A 22,995-nucleotide genomic window follows, 5' to 3' on the forward strand; every position below is an offset into this window, starting at 1 on the left:
CTCCTGTACCTAACAAGTTAGCAACTGAATGTAGTTTTATTATCAAGGGTGTATCATTTGAGATAAGGACATGAATGTATATCTTCCCTCAAAGGGTCATTCTACTTCAGAACCTCAGAAAGCAGTGAGGGTGAAGTCATTAGGCAGAGACTGACATATATACTTGAACTACAAATGAGCCAAGGGAGGTTGGAAGAGAGTGTGAAAGTCTATCAATATAACTGGAGCAGCCATAACTTATTAAGAATTAAGACTCATGGCTGGATTAACTTACTCCTGTTCTTTGTTCTTGTGCTCTTCAATTTTGTTATTTTGAAATAAATTAATATTCTTTATTAAATTTAGTAACATAATTAATTTTAATAGTTTTTAGAAGTTTTAAAATGGGGCCTGGGAAAAATTGACCATAATGACCAGGATATGCTTGAAGAGCTAATCCTGTTCCTATTTTCGTGTTTTCTTGTGACTGAAATGCTTACAGTAACTCTGAAACTTTGTGTTGTTATGCAAGTGCAGAAATCCCAGTGTTGCTTTCATTTACAGTGTAATTGTGGTTAACTCCCAGTACTGTAACTTCAATATTACAATCACAACATCGATGATATGGATGAGGAATACTTTTCAAAGAATGGACTAACCTTGTGTGAAGTGGAATTGGAATTACTGCACCCCTCACTTACTGCCTACATTATTCTAGTTCAGGCATGGGCAAACTACGGCCCGGGGGCCATATGCGGCCCGTTAAGCTTTTTAATCCGGCCCGCAGAACTTCATATTAATAAACCTTGTTAACGTTTTTTCCCCGCAATTCTGGCATTTTCCCAATAGATGACGCACTCTATATACATTGACTTTTCTTGAGGTGCAGCGTATTACTCCACATTTGCGCTTTACTCTTTGTTCGGTTCGACCTATTTGTGTGAACAGGCGTTCAGCGTCATGAACATCAATAAAGCCAGCCACAGATCCAAGTTAACTGACCAACACCTCAGATCCATCCTGAGAATCGCCACAACAAAACTAAATCCAGACTTTGATGCGCTGGCTAAAAAGGGAGACCAACAACACTGTTCCCACTGAAATTAAAAATAAGTTTCTTCGTTGTGTTATGTAAAAAATGCATTTGAAAATATTTTTTTCAATAAGCCTTACATGTTACATGTCATTTCTGTTAAGTGATGGACATGAGTAGTGCGCAGGTGCACGTACGTTCTCAAAATAAAAAATGCGCTCCAGATCAAATAACGCGCTCCGCATAGTGGCGCGCTATCACTGTTCTGTCTTTGTGCTGGTCGTTGTTGAGTTTTGGCACAGGGGACAATTGAATAAGAAGGAGCAGGACAAGTAGACCTGCATCTCCTACCGTTTTTGAAATAACGACAGTCAGGAGGAGAGTGATGATGATAATATCTTGAAGGATAACAGAACTTTCAGTGCTTTAAAATAATAACTGTTACTATTAAAAAAAACCTGTATTTTATTCATTTAATTTTCAGTGTTTTAAAAGACATTTCAATAAATAGCTAAATACCATGGGACTTCAAAGACAGATATTTTGTTGTAATGCATTTGTTCATTTTCAATTGAAATTAAAGCACATGTTTTCTACATATCCCATGATATTTTATTTTCTCTTATGAGGTGTATTACCAAAACACTCCGTCCATCTGCTCCTGGTCCGGCCCCCCTGTCAAATTTTAGAACCCTTTGTGGCCCACAAGTCAAAAAGTTTGCCCACCCCTGGGCTAGTTGGATGACACTTTGAGCCTCTCACCTTCAGAAGATCCAGGTTCTTCAGCTTCATCCAACAGCACTAACCTGAGAAAAAAAACAAAAGCACTTGACAAAATACTATCATTCCCAATTGCAGTCTACTTATCCTCCAAAGCCTGTTCAGAGATTGGGGGTACTTGTGTAATATAAACGTATGGAAGTCATTAGGAACACCAGATGTCAAATATACTGTTGAACCATCCCTTCTAGAACTCAAATTGTTTACTTTGCTGCACCTTTCAAATCTCCCTCTTTCTGACTTAAAACCATTGCCAACAGGATAATGACAAAGGGATATTTCTATCTCTTCAAACCAGAAATTTCTAAGCTCATATATTAGATCAGTTGTTCAGCTTCCTCGTACAAGCATAGTAGAGTCTGACAGCGCAGAAACAGGCCCAGCTGGTCCATGCAGACCATTATTCCAATGTGCTAATCTTATTTGCCTCTACTTGGCCTATATCCCACTAAACCTCTCCTTACCATGTATCTGTCTGAATAGCTTTTAAATGTTGTTATTGCTCAAACACTTCCTCATTCCATGTACTGACCTCCCTCTGGGTGTCAAAGTTGCCCCTCAGGCTCCTATTAAATCTTCCTTTCCCCAATCTAATACCTATGCCCTCTACTTGATTTCCCAACCATAGGGAAATGATTGTGTGTACTGACCCTATCTATGCCCCTCATGATTTTACGCACAGCTAATAAGATCACCCCTCATTCTCCTATGCTCCAATGAAAAAGTCCCAACCTGCTTAACCTCTCTCCGTAACCTTGTTCCTCAAGTCTAACATATTGTACAATTGCAACATCTCATGTCTCTGTGCTCGTACCATATCCTTACACTTATTCCTGTAATTTTCCTTTCAGATCACTTTGTGCCTTGCTTTCTCCCTATATTCTAGTCCCTTTACTTTCAAACCTTTCCTTTCTCATGTTACAAATGATGAACAACTCTGATGGACAGAAGGGTACAGAATCGTCAATGCCTCCCCCCCTTTTGGAGAATCGCAAATTGCTACTATTCCAATGCTGTTATCAAGGGAGATGAGAGAGACACAAGAAAGCTGCCAAGACAGTTGTTATTGATAAACATGTCAGTTAATGAGAGAGAGACAACTCAGAGATACACAAAGTGGAATGTCTCCTCCTAACAAAAGCGGAACGGAACTACTGATTACTGCTATTGTCTCTTGGAGAAGGATTGTTTATTGAGTACTGTTCTATTCATTGAAACCCCTCAGGGGGCAACCAGAGTGGGCTGGTTTGATGGGTTGCATCATCCCAACCTGATTGACACCTGAGACCCCGTGAGTGGGGATAAAAGTAAGGTCTGGGGAACACCCCTCAGACGCACCAGGAGAGACGCTACGAGACCGGTGGGGGCTTGTGTGTGTGTCCACCCTTGCCTGGATGACAAGTCCACCATGGAACAGTCTAGCTAAAGGATGGAGGGGTCATACGTGAATGGCCACAACAACAACGCATCGATGGATCAAGATCATAAAGGAAAGTTGGCAAGTCAACAGCTGTTACTGTTCTATCTCTCTCTCTCTCTCTCTCTCTCTCCAATTGAAACACCGCGACCAACAACAACCGCAGCCTGCATGAACTGAACTGAACTTTATATTTCCAGCTGACAATTCATTATCCCCTAGACAACGATAGAGCTTATTTCTTATTGATTACAATTATACCCGCACTCTTAGGTTTAGTATTGATGACGTATATTATCTGTATATTTGCATTGATATTATTTTTGTGTATTTTTACTAATAAATACTGCTGAAAATAGTATCACCGGACTCCAACGGACACTCTTATCTTTGCTGGTAAGACACCCAGTTACGGGGTTCGTAACACTCAGGTCTTCCAATCAGGGAGAAGATACAAAAGCCTGAAAGCATGTACCACCACGTTCGAGGACAGTTTCTACCCCGCTGTTTTAAGACTACTGAACAGCCCTCTAGTACGATAAGATGCACTCCTGACCTCACTATCTACCTCATAACAACAACAGTTCATTCTGTTATCTGTTGTTGTTTTACTTTGTACCTGATGTGATTAAATGATCAGTATGGATGGTACTCAAAACAAGATTTCCACTGTATCTCAGTACATGTGATAATAATAAATGAATTAACCAGTTTACTAATCATTAGCTGCCAGAGAAACCCTGAAAAATAATCAAGGCTCCCAATCTCAGATAGAGAGTTAGGTGGGGGGGTGAGGAGGGGAGAGAATGGCAGGGGGTTGAGGAGGGGAGAGAGGGGCAGGGGTGAGGGGAGAGAGAGGAGCAGGGGTGATGGGGGCTGGGGGGTGAGAGAGAGAGAGAGAGAGAGAGAGAGAGAGAGAGAGAGAGAAAAGGGCAGGGGAGAGGGGGTGGGGAGTGAGGGGGGAGAGAGGGTTGGGGGGTGAGAGGGAGAGAGGGGCAGGGGTGAGGGGAGAGAGGAGCAGGAGGGGGGCTGAGGGGTGAGAGAGAGAGAAAAGGGCAGGGGGAGAGAGGGGTGGGGAGTGAGGGTTGGGGGGTGAGAGGGAGAGAGGGGCAGGGGTGAGTGGAGAGAGAAGAGCAGGGTGAGGGGGAGAGAGGGGCTGGGAGGGTGAAGGGGAGAGAGAGGGATGGGACGAGGGGCAGGGGTGAAGGGGAGAGAGGGGCAGGGGAGGGAGGCAGAGAGAGAGAGAAAGAAAAATCTCTCTCTCTCACCCCTCCCTCCTTTTCTGTTGTGACCTCGTTCTCTTTCTGTCATTTCTGTATTGGGGCTTTGCTCTTTCACTGATTTTTTTCCCCTTTTTCTCAGCTCGGTTTTGCACAAGTCCCTTTTCCTTAACAACAATGAGGAAGAGAGACATGCGGGAGACAGATATAAACAATCAAAACTACCTTGGCATTCCCATTCCTCCACTTTTCTTGCATACAAACTCCAGCTCCTTAATACCACGTCGCTTATTTCTTCTCTTCCCTTGTGGACATATCAGTGAACCATGCAATTCCAGTGCTTCTTTCTCTTCTTCCACATTTCCTTTGCATTTATGTCAATTCTTTTCCTTTTTTTCTTCACATTTGTTTCTTTGGCTCATTAAAAACATTCATTACAAACATTCCCCCACCAACATGTCTCATTGCTTCTTGCAAAAGATCACTCTGATGAGGCCAATTAGCCAGATTTCACCCAACAATCAGAAGCTCCGGGGTAGAACTGTCCTTCAAAAGACCACACAGCAATTGCTGCCATTGCTCCACTTCTCTTGACAAAACAGGTCTATCCTGCATCCTACCAACTAATGCCCATCAAAGCCACAACTCACTGGGACTGCTCAATTCACTGATCCCTATCAAGAATCTGTGTGAGCGCTTACATGACCATTTCGTACGACTTCTAGAAATGACAGCTGCGTTGACTTTGCATGAGCAATGGAAACCTAACAAAGGCAAAGTTGATTCTATTCCACCCAAAATGTGGCCTTCGCTCATTTTGGACTTTCTTTAATTCTATGTGAGTAACATGCACAATTTAACTAGCATCCATGTGATACCCTCTGACCCTACACCTGCAGCACAAATCAAGCCTGAATTAGATGGTTCATATTCTCTTCACATTTCGTAGTCATGCAAGGGAACACTTCTATGAAGGAGAGCTACTGTAACTCCAAAGAGTCTATACTGACTCGGATTGATTAAATTCATTCCTTCTGTATCCATTTTGCAATTGTGCTAAATAGGTAATATGACATCTAGAAGAGGGGAACATTTACACACACATTAATACTTTTAGCAAGATCCTTTGAATGGCCCTTAGCAGGTTTCTGTAGCCACACTAAAGCATCTTGAGAAATGTACTTAGATGCCATAAATAGTTCATCCTTTATTTATGAAATGAATGTTTCATGAGCCAATCAATAGTCCCGCGGAGGATCCTTGGTGTTTGTTGGGCATCTTTGGTCAGACGGTCCCTAGAACTTCACTATTCTATGCTGTTAGATCAGATGGTACTTTCCACTCCCTGGAAGTAAGTAACTACAGGCAAGTGCACTGAGCAGAAGGAGCTGTGAGCTGCAGTGGAGTAAGAGATGGAGATTTCACCCACAACACATATTGTAATATCCATACCTGAAATGAACCTTATTAAAATAGTACTGATTAAAGACTCTACGGCAAATTTCAGGCCAGCTTGGAGAACAGCATGTAGGAATCTTGAATTGGCACAGAAATTGAATACTGACTGTATAAGCTAGCCCACATACCTGGTAGAGGATGTCATGGAAAACCATCAGCTCTCAGGTTACAAGGTCTGACTTTCAAAGTGCCTTTTGGAAGTCCGAGTACCATTGGGTGCACATCAGCTCGCCCAAAGGAAAACAACAAACCCCAGCCTCTGCTCTCTATGATGAACCAGTCCAGATGAAAAATCTTAACCTGAAACAGTGACTACACATTTCCCTCCATAGATGCTGTCTGACTTGCTGAGTTCCTCAAGCTCTTAGTATGTCATTAACAAACAATATCTCTCTCTCTCTCACACACACAGTTGAACACACTCACCCACACACACATTCTCCCAGGAACCATCTATCACCCACTCAAACTCACTCATACTCATCCACCCACACCTGTACACAGACCACTCACAGTCATTCTCCCTCAATGCACTCATTTTTGAACACTTATTCACTAAAGATTAGAAGCAGGAACTTTTGTCCTTGTAACTCAGGCAGGGAGATGAGAGATACCATCTTTATTAGAAAAGAAATACACAAGTCCAGAAGTTGGACTGCTGAACAACAAACAACCTGTTGGAGGAAATCAGCGGGTCACACAGAATCTGTGAGAGGAATGAAACTGTTGGCGTTCCAGGTCGAAATCCTGCACAAGGACCTTTCTTGTTAACAATTTTTGTTATCATTAGCAAATGAAGCACAGATGCTGAATTTGGAATATCTGACTCTATTTATCCAGAATCATATAATTTTTATTTTTATTTAAAGATAGAGCACTGTAACCTGCCCATCCAGCTTAACAAGCCGCACCACCCAATTACACCCATGTGTCCAATTATCCTACTAACCATGTCGGAGAAAACTGGAACACATGGAGGAAACAACATGGTCATTAGGAGAATGTAAAACTCCTTAGGGACAGCAACAGAAACTGAATAAACCTGGATCAGTGACACTATAGTGGTATTACACTAACCATTACACCCCCAATGTCATTTAATGACTTTACCCACTTTGACAATGATGGGAAGCGCAACATCCAATTTGTGCAGTACTAGTCCTCATGAAAAGGAATTCAATAAAGACCTAGTAAGTTTTTTAAAAAAATTTCTGAGAGCTCAACATTGTTCCAAGAATGGGTGAGATTCCCACCAGGTTCTCCACATAGAGTGCCGTAAGATCTTCTACATCTAACTGAGCTGCCTGTCCAAGATACCGTATTTGCGAGCGAGACTACTCAAGGAGTAAAACTGCTACCTTGAAGCTACAGTCAGCATCCGTGACATACTCAGTCAATCCTATGTATTTCAAACTATTTCACTGTGTGAAATGTGGTAACAAATATAAACTTACTTTCTTGTTTACAGAACATGGAAAGATTTCCACATGTTGATACATAGGCTTGTCCTTGGTTCAATGTAGTCTTTCATTGATTCTATTAAAATAAATCTCAGGGTTGTATATGGTGACATATATGTACAATTTTGTACTTTTGGTCAACCTCAGCCAACCTCAGGGAGATGCTCGAGAAGGGCAGTAAGTGAAAACACCTTAAATGTTTCTACTCTTAGCAAAGACAACTGGAATGAAACAATCACCATGCTCAATCTAACAAGTACTGTACAACGGTCTGTATATAAACACTGTAGCAACAGTAAATTGCAGATATCTCCAGCTATTTCCCCCAGTTTGGGATTACAGGAATATTTACTTACTTGTCCACTACATTAGATATGCATTCCTTCTCTTTTGCTTTACTCTTGTCAGGATCCTCCTCAGTCAGATGATTAAAAGGGTCCTGTAAACTCTGCATGTTTAGAAGAAACAATTAATACATCTTGTGTGAAAAGGCTACTGGCTGTAAACTACCCTTGGTAATTATTCTGGCATATAATAATGCATATGGTATAGCTGATCTGTCATTTTTGAGATGAGGAACAGTACAAAGTTAGAATGACATTGGTCAGTAATATCATTAATGAAACCATGGTCATAACTGCTCCTCCACATAGATGCAAAAAATCCTATAGTGTTATGAATATGTAAAGTACTTTTTCATTGTCACAGCCTTAACTAAAACAGATAAATGGATCAATGATCTCATGGTTGTTGTGGAACACCACGCTGAATAAGTCTGACAGGTGCCATGGTCTGGACACACTGGCTATGAAAGGAGCCTTGACATTGCAGTCCCAACAAGCTGTAAGACAGTGGAGAGGCATTATGAGAATTACGGTGTGGTCAAAGCCATCATGTAGGGAAGCAATAAACTGTCCTTGACTCCAATTGTAAATCACTAATATAAATTTGAGCATTAGCCCACTCCTGGATTGCACTGGGATCTCACCTTCCGCTTCTTGTCACTGAGTGACTAACCTATACAACATTGCTTTCTGCCTTATACGCATCCAGCTAAGCATTCTACTATGTGAACTCCGACTTTCATTGCTAGCCTAGTCCATCAGATGACGCATTATTGAAGGATTTTGTAAACAGTTACTTGTCTGCTCCATGCTACCTCTTCAAAGAATTCAGTGTGCTCGGTCAGGCAAGGTGCCATTTGAAATCTATTCACTGTCATATTTTTTGGTTTCGAGGCACTTCTCAAATTAGAGATCACAGTAAGGTGGCATGGGGAACCACCAGCCAACAGCAGAAGCTAGATCAGTAGGCTCTGGACCTGCATGTCTGAAGCTGCAGGTCAGCATGTATCTCCAGCTCTGGAGGTCAGTTAGCGAGCATCCATATTACACTACAGCACTGAAATTAACACAACAATGTATCAGACAGAGGGACCAAACACACTTAAAGTCATAGAAAAGTACAACACAGAAACAGGCCCTTTGGCCCATTTAGTCTGTGCAGAATCAATTAAATTGCTTAGTCCCACTGGCCTTCATTGGACCATTGCCCTTCATACCTCTGCTATCCATGTACCTATCCAAACTTCTCTTAAGTGTTGAAATCAAGCTTGCATACAACAATTGCACTGACAGTTTGTTCCACACAATTACAACCCACTGAGTGAAGTTTCCCCTCGTGCTCTGCTTAAACTTTTCATCTTTCACCCTTTGTCCATGTCCTCTGGTTGTCGTCCCACCCAACCTCAGTGGAAAAAGCCAGCTTGCATTTACACTATCTATACCCCTCACAATTTTGTATACTTCTATCAAATCTCCCCGTCTTCTACATTACAATGAATAAAGTTCTAATCTATTCAATCTTTCCACATAACTTGGGTCCTCCATGCCCAGCAACATCTTTGTAAATTTTCTCTGTACTCTTTCAACCTTATTTACATCTTATTTGTAGATTGACCCTATAATCAATACTTTGATTTATGAAGGCCAATGTGCCAAAAGCTTTCTTTATGACCCTATCTACCTGTGTATTCCCAGATCCCTTTGATCTACCACATTCTTCAGTACCCTATCATTCACTGTGTAAGACCTATCCTAGTTGGTTGTACTAAAGTGCAACACTTCCCACTTGTCTGCATTTGTCCATTTCCCAGTTTTCAGCCCATTTTTCCAGCTGCTCCAGATCCCGCTGCAATCTCCAATAGCCTTCCTCACTGTCCACTACACCCCAATCTTGGTGTCATCCACAAATTTGCTGATCCAGTTTACCACATTATCATCTAAAATACTGATAAAGATGACAAACAACGACAAACTCAGTACCAATCCCTGTTGCACACCACAAGTCACAGGACTCCAGTCAGAGAGGCAACCAGCTACTACCACTGTCTGGCTACTTGCTCAGGGCCAATGTCGAATCCAATTCACTACCTCATCTTGAATGCCAAGTGACTGAACCTTCTTTCTCAAAAAGCTCTAAAGATTGGTTAAACATGACCTATCAAGCACAGAGTCACCTCACTATCCCTAATCAGTCCATGTCTATCCAAATACTCATATTTGGTCCCTTAGAATACCTTCCAATAACTTTCCCACTACTGATGTCAGGCTCACTAGCCTATAATCTGTTGATTTATTTTTAAAATCTTTCTTAAGCAGTAAAACAACATTAGCTGTCCTCCAGTCCTCCAGTAGTTTATCTGGTGCTGAGGATGATTTAAATCCTTTAGGGCCCCAGCAATTTCTGCACTTGCCTTCCACAGGCCCTGAGGATATATCTACCTTAAACCAGCAAACACCCCTTCCTCTTCAATCTGTATAGGGTCCATGACCTCACTGCTATAGACTTTGTGCCCATCTCCCAAGTAAATACAGATGCAAAAAATCCATCTTAAGATCTCCATCTCTTGGGCTCCATGTATAGATTATCATTCTGATCTTCCAGAGGACCAATTTTGGCCCCTGCAATCCTTTTGCTCTTAACACACCTGAAAATTCTTCTACAGTTTGTCTGCTAGGGCAACCTCATGCCTTCTTTCAGCCCTCCTGATTTATTTAAGTGTTCTCTTGCACTTCTTATACTCCAAAATCACCTTATTTGTTCCTACCTGCCTATACCTGCTATGCATCTTTTTGTTTTCTTAACCAAAGCTCAATAACTCTTGAAAACCAAGGTTCCCTACATTTGTTATCTTTACCTTTTATTCTGACAGGCACATTCAAACTTCATACTCCCAAAATTTTACTTTTGAAGGCCTCCCACTTTCCAAGTACACCTTTGCCAGAAAACAGCCCGTCCCAATCACCCCGAGATCCTTTATAATACCATCAAAATTGACCTTTCTCAAACTTAGAATCTCAACCCAATCTCTTTCCACGTTTACTTTGAAACTAATGGCATTATGATCACTAGATGCAAAGTGTTCCCCTACACAAACTTCTGTCCCCTGACCTGTCTCATTCGCTATTATCAGGTATCGCACATTCTACTCAATGGGACTTCTATGTACTGATTAAGGAAACTTCCCTGAACGCATTTGACAAACTCTATACCACCTAACCTTTCACAGCATGGGAGTCTCAGTCAATATGTGGAAAGTTAAAATCACCTACTATAGCAACTTTCTGTTTCTTGCAACAGTATGAGATCTCCGCACAGGTTTATTCTTCTATATCCCATGGATTGTTGGGCGGTCTTTAATATTGCATCATTAACATGGTCATACCTTTCTTAATTCTCAGTTCCACACATAAAAACTCACTAATTGAGTTCTCCAGTCTGTCCTAACAGTTCCCCTGACTAGTAAAGCCACCGCTCCCCCTTTAATCCCTCCTACTCTGCCGCATTTAAATAATAGAACCCCAGTATATTGAACTGCCAACCTTGCCCCTCCTGCAAACAAGTCTCACTAATAGCTACAACGTCGTAATTCCATTTGTTGATCCTTGCCCTAAGCTCATCTGTCTTTCCTGCAATACTTCTTGCATTGAACTAAATGTATCTCTGTACATTGGTCGCACATTTTCACATCTGGCCCCTTGGGTTTGTGCAAAGATATCTGGCATATTCACCTCTGCCTGTTGACCTTCACTGCAAATGGCAAGAGAGGCAAAGTGGCTTTCTTTACTTTAATTTAATTACCTGAGCCACATGTAAATTGGCACTCAGTGAATAAGATCAGAGAGCTAAAAGCGTCTCTCAAAGACTGGTTTGAATTTGTGGTACCAATATTGGGAAAGGGAGTTGTTCCAATGAAATGGGTTCCACCTGAACCATGCTGGGACCAGGGTCTTGGGGTGTGGATAGGGTTTTAAACTAAATAGTAAGGAGGAAGGATTCAACAACATAAAAAAGTAAGAATAAAGCTAAAGCGAAAGAGAGTGCAGGATTGGTTACGGAAAAGTCCAGAATAACTTAAGAGAAAAAGTTTGGAAAGGGATAATAATTTAACTTCCAGTAATATAGAGACAAAATTGAAAGGGGTGATGAATACAGGACTGAAGGTGTTACACTTGAATGCACACAGTACACAAAATGATGTAGATTATCTTGTAGCGCAGTTGAAAATTGACAAGTATGACATTGTGGTCATCACAGCAACGTGGCTGAAAGAGCACAGCAGGAAAGTTAATATCCAAGGATTCACATCATTTCAAAAGGACAGGCAGGTGGGTGGAAAGGTGTGGGGGGGTACTGTTGGTTAAAAAAATGAAATCAAATTCTTTAAAAAAATGTGCCATAGGATCAGATGATGTAGAGTCATTGTGGGTAGAAACTGCAAGGGTAAAAAGACCCTGATAGGAGTTACATACAGGCCTCTGAATAGTACCCAGGAGGTGGGGTACAAACTACAAACAGGAGATAGAAAAGGCATGCAAAAAGGGCGGTGTTTCAATATGCAGGTTGGTGCTGGATCACAAGAGAAGAAATATATAGAAAGCCTGTGAGGTATCTTTTAAGCAACTTGTGGTTAAGCCCACTAGGAAAAGGGCAATTCTGGACTGAGTGTGGTGTAATGAACCAGATTTGATAAGGGAACTTAAGGTAAAGGAACCTTGAGGAGGCAGTGATCATAATATGATAGGATTCACCTTGTACTTTGAGAGAGTGAAGCTAAAATCAGATGTATCAATATTACAGTGGTATACAGAGGCATGAGATAGGAGCAGACTAAAGTTGATTGGAAGGGAACACTAACAGGGATGGTGACAGAACAGCAATGGGTGAAGTTTCTGAAAGACACATGATAGATATAACCCAAAAAAGTAGTGGCATTCTAAAGGGAGGATGGGGTAACTGTGACCTACTAGTGAAGTGAAAGACAGAATAAAAGCAAACAAGAGGGCATACAATATAACAAAAATTAGTGGGAAGCTAGAGAATTGGAATGCTTTTAATAAAGAGAGAAGAGGTGAAATTTCAAGATAAGGTAACCAATAATATGAAAAAGGATCCCAAAAGTTCTGTTTTTCAGATATATAAAGAGTAAAAGAGAGGCAAGAATGGATAACAGACCCTGGAAAATGACACTGGAATATCAGTCTTCACTGTGGAAAACACCAGCAGCGTGCTAGAGATTCAAGTGTCAGAGGGCAGAAGTGAATGTAAATGCTATTAATAAGGAGAAGGTGCTTAGGATGCTGAAAGGTCTGAAAGTAGGTAAGTCCCTGGACCAGATGACCTACATCGCAGGGTTTTGAAGAGACTGGGGAGGCATTAGTAATAATCTTACAAGAATTACTAGATGCTGGGATGGTTCCAGAGGCCTGGAAAATTGCAACTACCACTCCACTCTTTAAAAATGGAGGGAGGCAGGAAATTATATGCTAGTTACCCTGACTTCAGTGATTGGAGTCAACGTTGGAGTCAAATATTAAGGATGAGGTTTCGAGGTACTCAGGTGGGCAATACAAAGAGACATGGGGGGTGGAGGTGGTGCTGAGGAAGCAGGTAGTCTGCAGAAGGACTCGATCAGAACAGTAGTATGGACAGAAGTAGCAGGTAGAATAAAGTATCGGCAAGTGTATGGTCATGCAGTTTGATAGAAGGAATAAAGATGTAGATTATTTTCTAAACGAGAAGCAAATTCAGAAATCAGAGGTGCAAAAGGACTTGGGAGTCCTAGCTGAAGATTTCATAAAGGTTAACTAGAAGGTTGAGTCAGTAGCACAGAAGGCAAAAGCAGCGTAAGCATTCATTTTGGGAGGACTAGAATACAAAAGCAAGGACATAATGTTGAGGCTTTTCAAGGTATTGGTCAAACTACAATTGGAGTATTGTGAGGAATTTTTGGCCCCTTATCTAAGAAAGGATGTGCTGCCATTGGAGTGGTTTCAAAGGAGAATCTCAAGAATTTTCCAAGGAACAAAAGGTATGTATGTGAAGTATTTGATGGTTTTGGACCTATATTCGCAGGTGTTCAGAAGAAAGAGGGGGTATCTCATTGAAACCTATCAAATATTGAAATGCCTAGATAGAGTGGACTTGGAGGGGATATTTTCTATAGTGGGGACTCTAGGACCAGAGGACACAGCCTCAGAATACAAGAACATGCCTTTAGAACAAAGGAGGAGGAATTTATTAAGCCAGAGGATGGTCAATCTGTGGAATTCATTGCCACAGATGGCTGTGGGGGCCAAGTCATTGGTTATATTAAAAGTGCAAGTGATAGGTTCTCAATTAGTTAGGGCAACAAGAGTTAGGGGAGAAGACAGGAAAATGAGGTTGAGAGGGAAAATAGATCAGTCATAACTGAATAGCAGAGCAGACTTAATGGGCCAAATGTTCTGTTCTTATGACTTTTAGCCTTAATTAACATTAATGTGGCTACTGAACTCACATGTTAAAAGTGTTTTAAATGAATGATTTTTCATAACTAATTATTTAATGTGTGTAAATGCTTCCTAAATCTCCTCAGTGTTGTCCTTTAAAAAGCAGCGACGTAACTCATGTTGCTAGGTTTATTTTGTTCTTGGAATTTGATTGATTTGCTATTTCTCCTCCTTTCATTTTACATGAGCTCATTTCATTTTTGATCTCATCTTTTTGATGTTATATCCACTTGATCTATTCTCAATAGCAAAGCAAAGTAATTATTCATATCCTGTGATTTTATTATATCCATATTGGTGGCCTGTTTCCATCTTGAATTTCCCCTTTTATGTGTTTTTCTTTGCTGCTCCTTGTTCACTTAAATTTTAGTTACCCTTCACATTTCCAATTGTTTTATTTTTTACCTCAATTTCTCTTCATTTCATTATTCATCCACAGTATTTCAATTTGTCATTTGCATTTAATTTCAAGGCGTCCTTAATATTTTAAGGTATGTCTTTAGAATATTATTACACAAAATTTTATCCTCCCATCTGATGACTAGTGGGATTCTAGTCAGCAGTAAATAAATCCTTCCAACTGTCAACCAGTATGTCAGAAGTCACAGTGAGTGTGGGATTGTTATAAGATCATAAGACATAGTAGCAAAATTAGGCCATTCAGCCCACCGCATTGCTCCGCCATTCAATCACGTCTAATTTATGATCCCTCTCAACCCCATTCTCCTGCCTTCACCCATAATCTTTGAATCCCTTTCTAATCAAAAACTTATCAACCTCCGCTTTAAATATTCTCAATGCTTTGCTCCTTGATCATATACTGGTTTTGTTCTGTGAATATTTAAAGAGAAGACTGAGGTGGTGTTAGAAAGTAAAATCAATAGTTTGGTTAAGTAGTTGTTTTGATACTCATTCTGCTTCTCATGTTCTTTCCATCTTACCTTAAGTGTGGTAAATTTGTAAGGCTGATAGCCCTTGAAACTCTCATGAATCCGAGACATCATACAAGCTGTTTTCTCCCAGAAATGTAGTAGTGTATTCTAGATTAAGAAAAAAAAAGAGAAACATTACTGTTAGGTGTATTAGTAGAAAAGCTAAAGACACTGAACAAAAATAAAGAGGAAAGCTGGTGTGTTGGCAGTGCAGGGAATGACAAGGCACAGACTGAGTCCAAATGGACAAGTTCCCATACACACTGAGCAAAGATCATGTTTCTGAATGGAAAACAATGCTGGAAGAGTGGGAGCAGCAGGGAGTGGAGAACTATCTCCATGCACGATTATCAACAGTGCCATTGATTAGCAGAGTGATTGCTCATCTACTAAAGTAGTCATGCCACAAAGAAGAATACTTTTAAAGATTAAAGCAGAAACAAATGCAGTAGACAGCAAAATATAGCTTAACAGTTCTTGATTATACCACATTAATTATAGTGTCTCAACAACATTCAGATGTGGATACATTCATGGAATTCAACAAAGGTATAAAGCCAACTAAGAATACACTGTTCTATGTAAGACCAAAAGGCAATACTGGAAATGGCAGCATTCTATCTCTACTGTTAGACTCCTGAGTCTAATCAAGCCCACAGAAAGCAAGTTCAAATATCAGTCTGAATGTAATTTGTAAAAGGATGTGCATTCGTAAAACTCCTTTGAACTCTGTAAGAATCTTTTACTTTTCTTACCCTATGTGTGAGGTGTGTAGTCACAGAAACTTGGGGAACAGAGAAGCTGTGTGGCCTGTTATATGAATATGCTGGTACTTTCAAAGAATATTTGTGCTAAGTTACACATCCAGATATTTGTTTGCCTGATCCAGATTCATTGAAAAGGCTGGTATTTATTGTGCATCACTAATTACACATAAGAAGATGATGATGATAATGAACTGCCTCCTCAAACCATGCAGTCTGCAAGATAAAAGTAATCCCACAGATTTGTTGGAAAATATGATTCCTATCAACTATAAATTCCTTGAAATACATTGGTGTTATCATTTCAGAGGAACTGTCCTTGGACAAGCACGTAAACACCATTACAAAGAAGGCTCAGCAGTGCCTCTATTTTCTTTAGAAGTTTGTGCAGATTTGGCTTGTCATTTAAAACTTTAACAAGCTTCTGTAGATGTACAGTGGAGAGTATACTGGTTGATTGGTTGCATCACAGCCTGGTATGAAAACACCAAAGCCTACAAAAAGTAGTGGATACAACCCAGAGTATCACAGGAAACACCCTCCCCACTATTGAGCACATTAATAGGTCTGCTGCCACAAAAAAGGAGCTTTCATCATCAAGGAACCAAACCATCCAGGCCATGCTCCCTGCCTGCTGCTGTCATCAGGAGGGAGGTACAGGAGCCTTAAGTCTCACACCACCAGGTTCAGAAAAAGTTATTACCCTTCAGCCATCAAGCTCTTGATCCAGCATGGATCACATCAATAATGAATTGATTCCAGACCCAATGGACTCACTATCCGGATGCTACAACTCATGTTCTCGGTATGCATTATGTGTATTTGTTTTTTTTGTTTCTTTTGTATTTGCACAGTTTGTCTCCTTTGCACATTATTTGTCAGCCATTGCGTGTAGTATTTTGCATTCATTCTATAACATTTCTTTGTTCTTCTGTGACTACCTGCAAGAAAATGAATCTCAGGATAGTATTTGGTGACATATACATACTTTGATAATTAACTTTGAACTGTAGTGATCTTGTCTTTTATTAAGAGCTGTATCATCTCCTTTTCCCTTCAAAGTTCAAAGTGAATTTATTACCAAAGCACATATACAACCCTGCAATTCACTTTCTTGCAGGCAATCACAGTAAATATAAGAAACACTTTAGAATCAATGGAAGACTGCACCCAACAGAACAGACAAATCAATGTGCAAAAGATAATAGCTGTTAAAATAAGAAATAAAAATAATATTATTAATTAAGCAAGCAATAAATATCAAGAACGTGAGATGAAGAGTCCTTGAAAGTGAGTCCATAGGTTGTGGGAACATCTCAGTGTTGGGATGAGTGAAGCCGAGAGAAGTTATTCCCTCTGGTTCAAGAGCCTGATGGTCAAAGGGTAATAACTTTTTCTGAACCTGGTGGTGTGGGTCCTGAGGCTCCTGTACCTCCTTCCAGATGACAGCAGTGAGAAGAGAGCATGGCCTGGATGGTGGGGGTCTTGATGGTGGATGCTGCTTTCCTGTGACAGTACTCCATGTAAATGTGCTCAATGGTGGGGAGGGCTTTACCCATGATGGACTGGGCTGTATTCACTATTTTTTGTAGGTTTTTCCATTCAAGGGCATTGGCATTTCCATATCAGGCCATCATGCAACCAGTCAATATATTCTCTATCACACATCTCTACAAATTTGTCAGTTTTAGATGACATGTCAAATCTTTGCAAGCTTATAAAAAAGTAGGGGCACCGCCCTGCTTTCTTCATAATGGCACTTAAGTGCTGGGCCAGGACAGATTCTCTGAAATGATTACACCTGCAGTGTGAAACACACCTAAACATTCACCTTACTCATATCTTTAGAACTGCAGTCAGTTCATACTCATTTTCTCTATTATGCTGTCAACTCCTCTGTCATGTTGCAGAAGTTGCATGCATTGGGGAATTGGGGTCTTGTAGTGACAAAAAAACGCAAGTTTTAATGAAGAGTCTTCAAACTGAAACATTTAATTGTTTCTCCTTCCTCAGATGCTGCCTGACCTGTTGAGCTTTTCCACCATTTGATTTTATTTTAGATTTCCATTATCTACAGTTTTATTGTTGATTTTCAACAACAGATGGCCATGCTGGGCACGTCTATATCGAAAGAATTCGCAATGCAGAAGCAATAATGAGCATCCTACTAGATCAGATCTTAATGAATTGAAAATTAAAGAACTGCAGATGGTGGAAATCTGACAGAAGAACTGAAAATGCTGGAAACACTCAGGAGATCAGGCAGCATTTGTGGAGAGATAAACAAATGAAGTTTTGGAACGCCATCTTCCCGCAGCTGCCATTGGGCACATGGTACAAAAGTCTGAAGTCCCACACCACCAGGTTCAAGTTCTTGAACCAATCTGTACAACCTTAATCATTACCTCAGTATAGCATCACTATGACTTGCAATTGACTTTGTTTTGTTCTATGTTCTTTTCTTGTAAAAGTTGTGTTTAATTCATATTTTCTTGTGAATGTTATGTATCAATGCTACGTGCTCATGATGCTGCTGTGAGTATGTGTTTCATTGCACATGCGCATACATGTGCTTGTACACACGATAAAAACTTGACTTTAACTTTGGAAAGCTATGACAATCCCCTTCAGTTAAAAAAGGAAAAAAAACAGCAAATCCAAAGGTTAAATACTAACTGTACAATAACAACCATGTGGTCTTAACTGGCAGCACATTCAAATACATTAAAGGAGAAAAACTCCAGCTGTCTATAGAAAGAGCACAGTTCCCAGTATGTGAGTGAGATTATGTTGCTGGTCTAAGATGTATTAATGTAAAAATTGTTCATACAAAGGCTGCTGATAGTGTGGAAGCCTGACTTTGGCCACATGGTTAGATCAATGTGTTGATGAAATGGGCTGAGAAATGGTAGATGGGAGTTTAAGTATAAGGTGATGCACTTTGGGAATACTATTGAGGCTCAAACATACACCATGAATGGTCAGCATTATGCTTTGTATCTTCAAAACATTAAATTAATTCAAAGGAAGACATGGGAGTCTGGGAATGTGGGTCTAACTTTGTGTTTAAGCGAGTGGTAACGTGATGATGTATGCAGTTCAAGTATTAACACATATATCCTGCAATGAATTACTCTGGTGAACAAGAATGTTTAATCAACCAATATATATTACACAAAAGATTACTTTAATATTAAAGAAATATTACATACACAACAGTCAGGTTTTACAAAGTACTGAGGAACTAAGTCAAAAGAAGCTTAAAGGAAGATAATGGGGTTAAGAAGGTATATGTAATGCTGGGCTTTCATTGGCCAGGTATTGAATACACAAGTAAAGAAATTTGCTGAAGGCTATGGACCAAGTGCTGGAAGGTCACCAAGGACTTAGTGGGCCAAATGGCCTGTTTCTATGCTGTATAATTCTTCTCTGAAGGCTCCTTACCTGGTAAACTGCAAGTGACTGGGAGAGCAGGTTGCAACGACTTGCTCCGAGCAAGTCCACCTTCTGACACACATCATTCTTTAGCTTGTCAAACTGTGTCTTTGAATGCCGCACTTGGGCCTGAACCTGGTATTGAAAGATATAAACAGAAGAGTCTTAAGCCCAGTCACTTAAAAGGGCATATGCAAACATTCATAAGATCACAGCCTACAGTCAAAAGATATTTCATTTCCAACAAATTTAGTCAAGTATTGACTACAAGAGTAATGAGATTATGATTGTACTTTATGAAACATGGTAAGACTTCAGTTGGAGTACTGCTTGCAATTTGGTCACCGAAGTAGGATGCAATAGCACTCGAGAGGATGGAGAGGAGTTTTACCATGTTGTAGTCTAGGATACAGCATTTTATCAGTGAGGAGGCTAGATTGTTTTTTTTTCTTCCCCCACTGGTACAGAGTATGTTAAGATGGGACATTACTGAGATATATAAAATTACGAGAGCTGTAGAATAGATTAGACTGCAAGAATCATTTCCCATTATCGGAGGTATTAAAATTCAAGGACAGAGCAAGATTCAGAGTAAGGGCCTTTTACAGTACACTGTGCCCTCACCAGAAAAATGTCATAAGTAAGCCCAAATAAAGCCAACAGATGGCCACTTAGCCATAATATGTATAACATTTAATTCCAATTATCTTGTTGCCTGGCATTCACATCACGGTACTTAGTCACAGGGCTAATGTAGAACCTTTGGGATTAGTTCTTTTACCTCCCTGACCCAAACACATTAGGAGTTAACTGTAGAGAGCAAATGCAGTCAGATCCGAGATCTATCATCGAAAGGGCATTCTAGTGCCTAGATCAGATTTGCATTTATTCATTCTCAAGTGGAATGCAAGTTATTTATAAAGATGTGAACAACTTCAAAGGCCCCAATAAATTATCTTTTAAACTTCAAAAAACCATGCTATTTTCAAACACTAATTTGAACAGAACGTTCTTTTTCTTTGGACACAATTACCTTCAAGACGTCAGCTATGCAACTTTTAGTCATGTGCTTAGCATATCAACACCGCCTGTAGGTGATTCTTTTGCTTTTAAGAAAATAAATGTACATCAATGGGAATGGCTGAGAAGCAGTGTTATTTTAATATTTCAAAAGCATGATCCATATTTATTCGGTGGAAAACCAACAGGGAATTTATTTTGGTTCGTGCACCACCTAAAAGATAAGTAACGAGGAAAATAATGCTACAAAATTTTACCTTTTTGGTTCTACAAACCCATAATTGCTGAAGCAAATTCCCATGTTGTGTGTATAACCTCATCACTTCTGTAAATTGTCAGCGAACAGACTCAATTACATGTTTTGGGATGACTGTTATCTCCACCTGGTGGCCTCCTAACTTCCATCCAAAGCTCATCCAAGTCTATCATGCATGTATTCTCCCTTTCCAGTTCAAGTTTATTGTCATTCAACCATATACACGTGTACCAGCAAATGAAACAACGTTCCCCCGGACCAAGATGCACAACACAGTAATATACAGTACAGGTGTCCCCCGTTTTTCGAACGTTCGCTTTACGACAGCTCGCTGTTATGTAAGACCTACATTTGTACCTGTTTTCGCTAACCAAAGAGGATTTTCGCTTTTACGAGAAAAAGACACCTGCTTTATACGTAGACTACCATGAGCGTGAAGCCTTGTGTGGGCAGTTGTGTGTGCATGTGTGTACGTACGTAGACATGTACGTGCACATTTTTTTCCTCCAAATCGATTTTGGCTTACCGTCTTCCTGATTTTGATAAGTGAAACTACACCGTACATACAATATTTCTACTTTATATAGGCTGTATATTTATCATATCATTCCTGCTTTTGCTATATGTTAGTGTTATTTTAGGTTTTATGTGTTATTTGGTATGATTTGGTAGGTTAATTTTTGGGTCTGGAAACGCTCGAAAGTTTTTCCCATATAAATTAATGGTAATTTCGACATTTTGGCTTACGAAAGGTTTCACAGGAACGCTCTACCTTCGGATAGCAGGGGAAATCTGTATTGTGGAAAAGTCTTAGGCACATATAAAAAAAATTCTGTAAAGAGCAGCAAATAGTAAAAATACTAAATCAAATTCATATTTGTTGTGATCACCCTTAGTCTTTAAAACTGCATCATGCGGTTTTATAAGAAAATTGGCTGGTAGGTTATTCCAAGCATTTCAGACAACTTGCTACAATTCTTCTGCAGGCTTTGGTTGTCTCACTTGCTTCCATCTCTCCAGGTAATTCCAGGCAGCTTCGACGATGTTGAGATCAGGTCTCTTAGATACTCTAGGTTTTTTTATATGGTTTCAGATTGTATGGCCTCCGCAGAGTTTTGCAGAGAACTGTAACTCATGCACGACACTTAAAGGAATATTACCACAAATAAATTAACAAATAATAAAATATATTCCAGAAGATTGATATTTAGCACAAGGTGCCATTTACAACGCAAATCAAAAAGCAAAATGTGTTACGTTACTGGCACTTCATAAGTATTGAGACCCGGGTGGTAGCAATGACTTCAGAAGTTCCATTATCTGGTGAGAAAAGCTGTTACTCACCGTAACAGTCCTTGTGCTAATGCTTCTGTACCTTCTGCCTGGTGGTAGGGAATCAAAGAAATTGTGGGACGGATGGGAGGGATCCTTGGCAATGCTAGGGGTGCTGCATATGCAGTGTTGCTGTTAAATGTCACAGACGGGTGGAAGAGAGATCCCAATGATCCTCTCAGCAGTCCTCACAATCCTTTTTAGGGTCTTGTGGTCTGATGTCTTGCAATTCCCATACCAGATGGTGATGCACCTTCAATGGTGTTCCTGTAAAAAGTGGTTGGAATGGGGGCAGGCCGCAATCTCCTCAGGAAATGGAGACGCTGCTGAGCTTTCTTAATTAAATAGGTGGTGCTGAGAGAACAGTGAGATTGTTGTTTATGTGCACTCTCAGAAACTCCATGCTAACTTTCTCCACGGAGGATCATTTACCTGACGTAAGAAGTGGTCAGCTGGCACCTTCCTAAAGTCCACAATCATCTCTTTAGTCTTAGTCATAGAAAACCTCAGCATAAGAACAGGTGCTTTGGCCCCTCTGGTCTGTGCCAAACCATTTAAACTACCTAACTCCATCGACATGCCCTCCATACCCCTGCCATCCATGAACCAATCCAAATTTCTCTTAAACATTGAAATCAAAATCGTATCCATCACTTGCACTGGCAACTTGTTCCACACCCTTACTACTCCGATTGAAAAAGTTTCCCCTCATGTTCCCCTTAAACATTTCACCTTTCACCCTTAACCTCTAGTTGTAGTCTCTTCCAACTTAAATGGGAAAAACCAGCTTGCATTTATCCTATCTATGCCCCTCATAATTTGTATATTAAATCTCCTCTCAATCTTCTATATTTCAAGGAATAAAGTCCAAGGAAAATGTCCTTGGACTTATGTCAATCCTCCAGTCCCAGCAACATTATTGTAGATTTTCTCTGTACTCTTTCAACCTTATTTACATCTTTCCTGTAGGTAGGTGACCAAAACTGCACACAATACTCCAAATTAGGCCTTACCAATGTCTTATACAACCACAACAACATCCCATCTCCCGTAGACAACACACAGACCTATGAAGG

The 22,995-nt window shown here is 40.2% G+C and overlaps 1 protein-coding gene across 2 annotated transcripts in view; it reads right to left on the reverse strand.

Moving 5' to 3' along the window:
- LOC132392874 (islet cell autoantigen 1-like protein) overlaps positions 1–22,995 on the reverse strand; it is a 145,754-nt gene that overhangs the window by 28,553 nt on the left and 94,206 nt on the right. For both annotated transcript variants that reach the window (XM_059967381.1, XM_059967382.1), the window contains exons 8-11: positions 19,321–19,446; positions 15,122–15,220; positions 7,704–7,795; positions 1,775–1,818 (exon numbers count right to left, since the gene is read on the reverse strand). In XM_059967381.1, coding sequence (XP_059823364.1) covers positions 1,775–1,818; positions 7,704–7,795; positions 15,122–15,220; positions 19,321–19,446 — 361 coding nt within the window. The remainder of the gene's footprint in view (positions 1–1,774; positions 1,819–7,703; positions 7,796–15,121; positions 15,221–19,320; positions 19,447–22,995) is intronic.

This window comes from Hypanus sabinus, chromosome 4, assembly GCF_030144855.1.
Source record: "Hypanus sabinus isolate sHypSab1 chromosome 4, sHypSab1.hap1, whole genome shotgun sequence".
Lineage (NCBI taxonomy): Eukaryota > Metazoa > Chordata > Chondrichthyes > Myliobatiformes > Dasyatidae > Hypanus > Hypanus sabinus.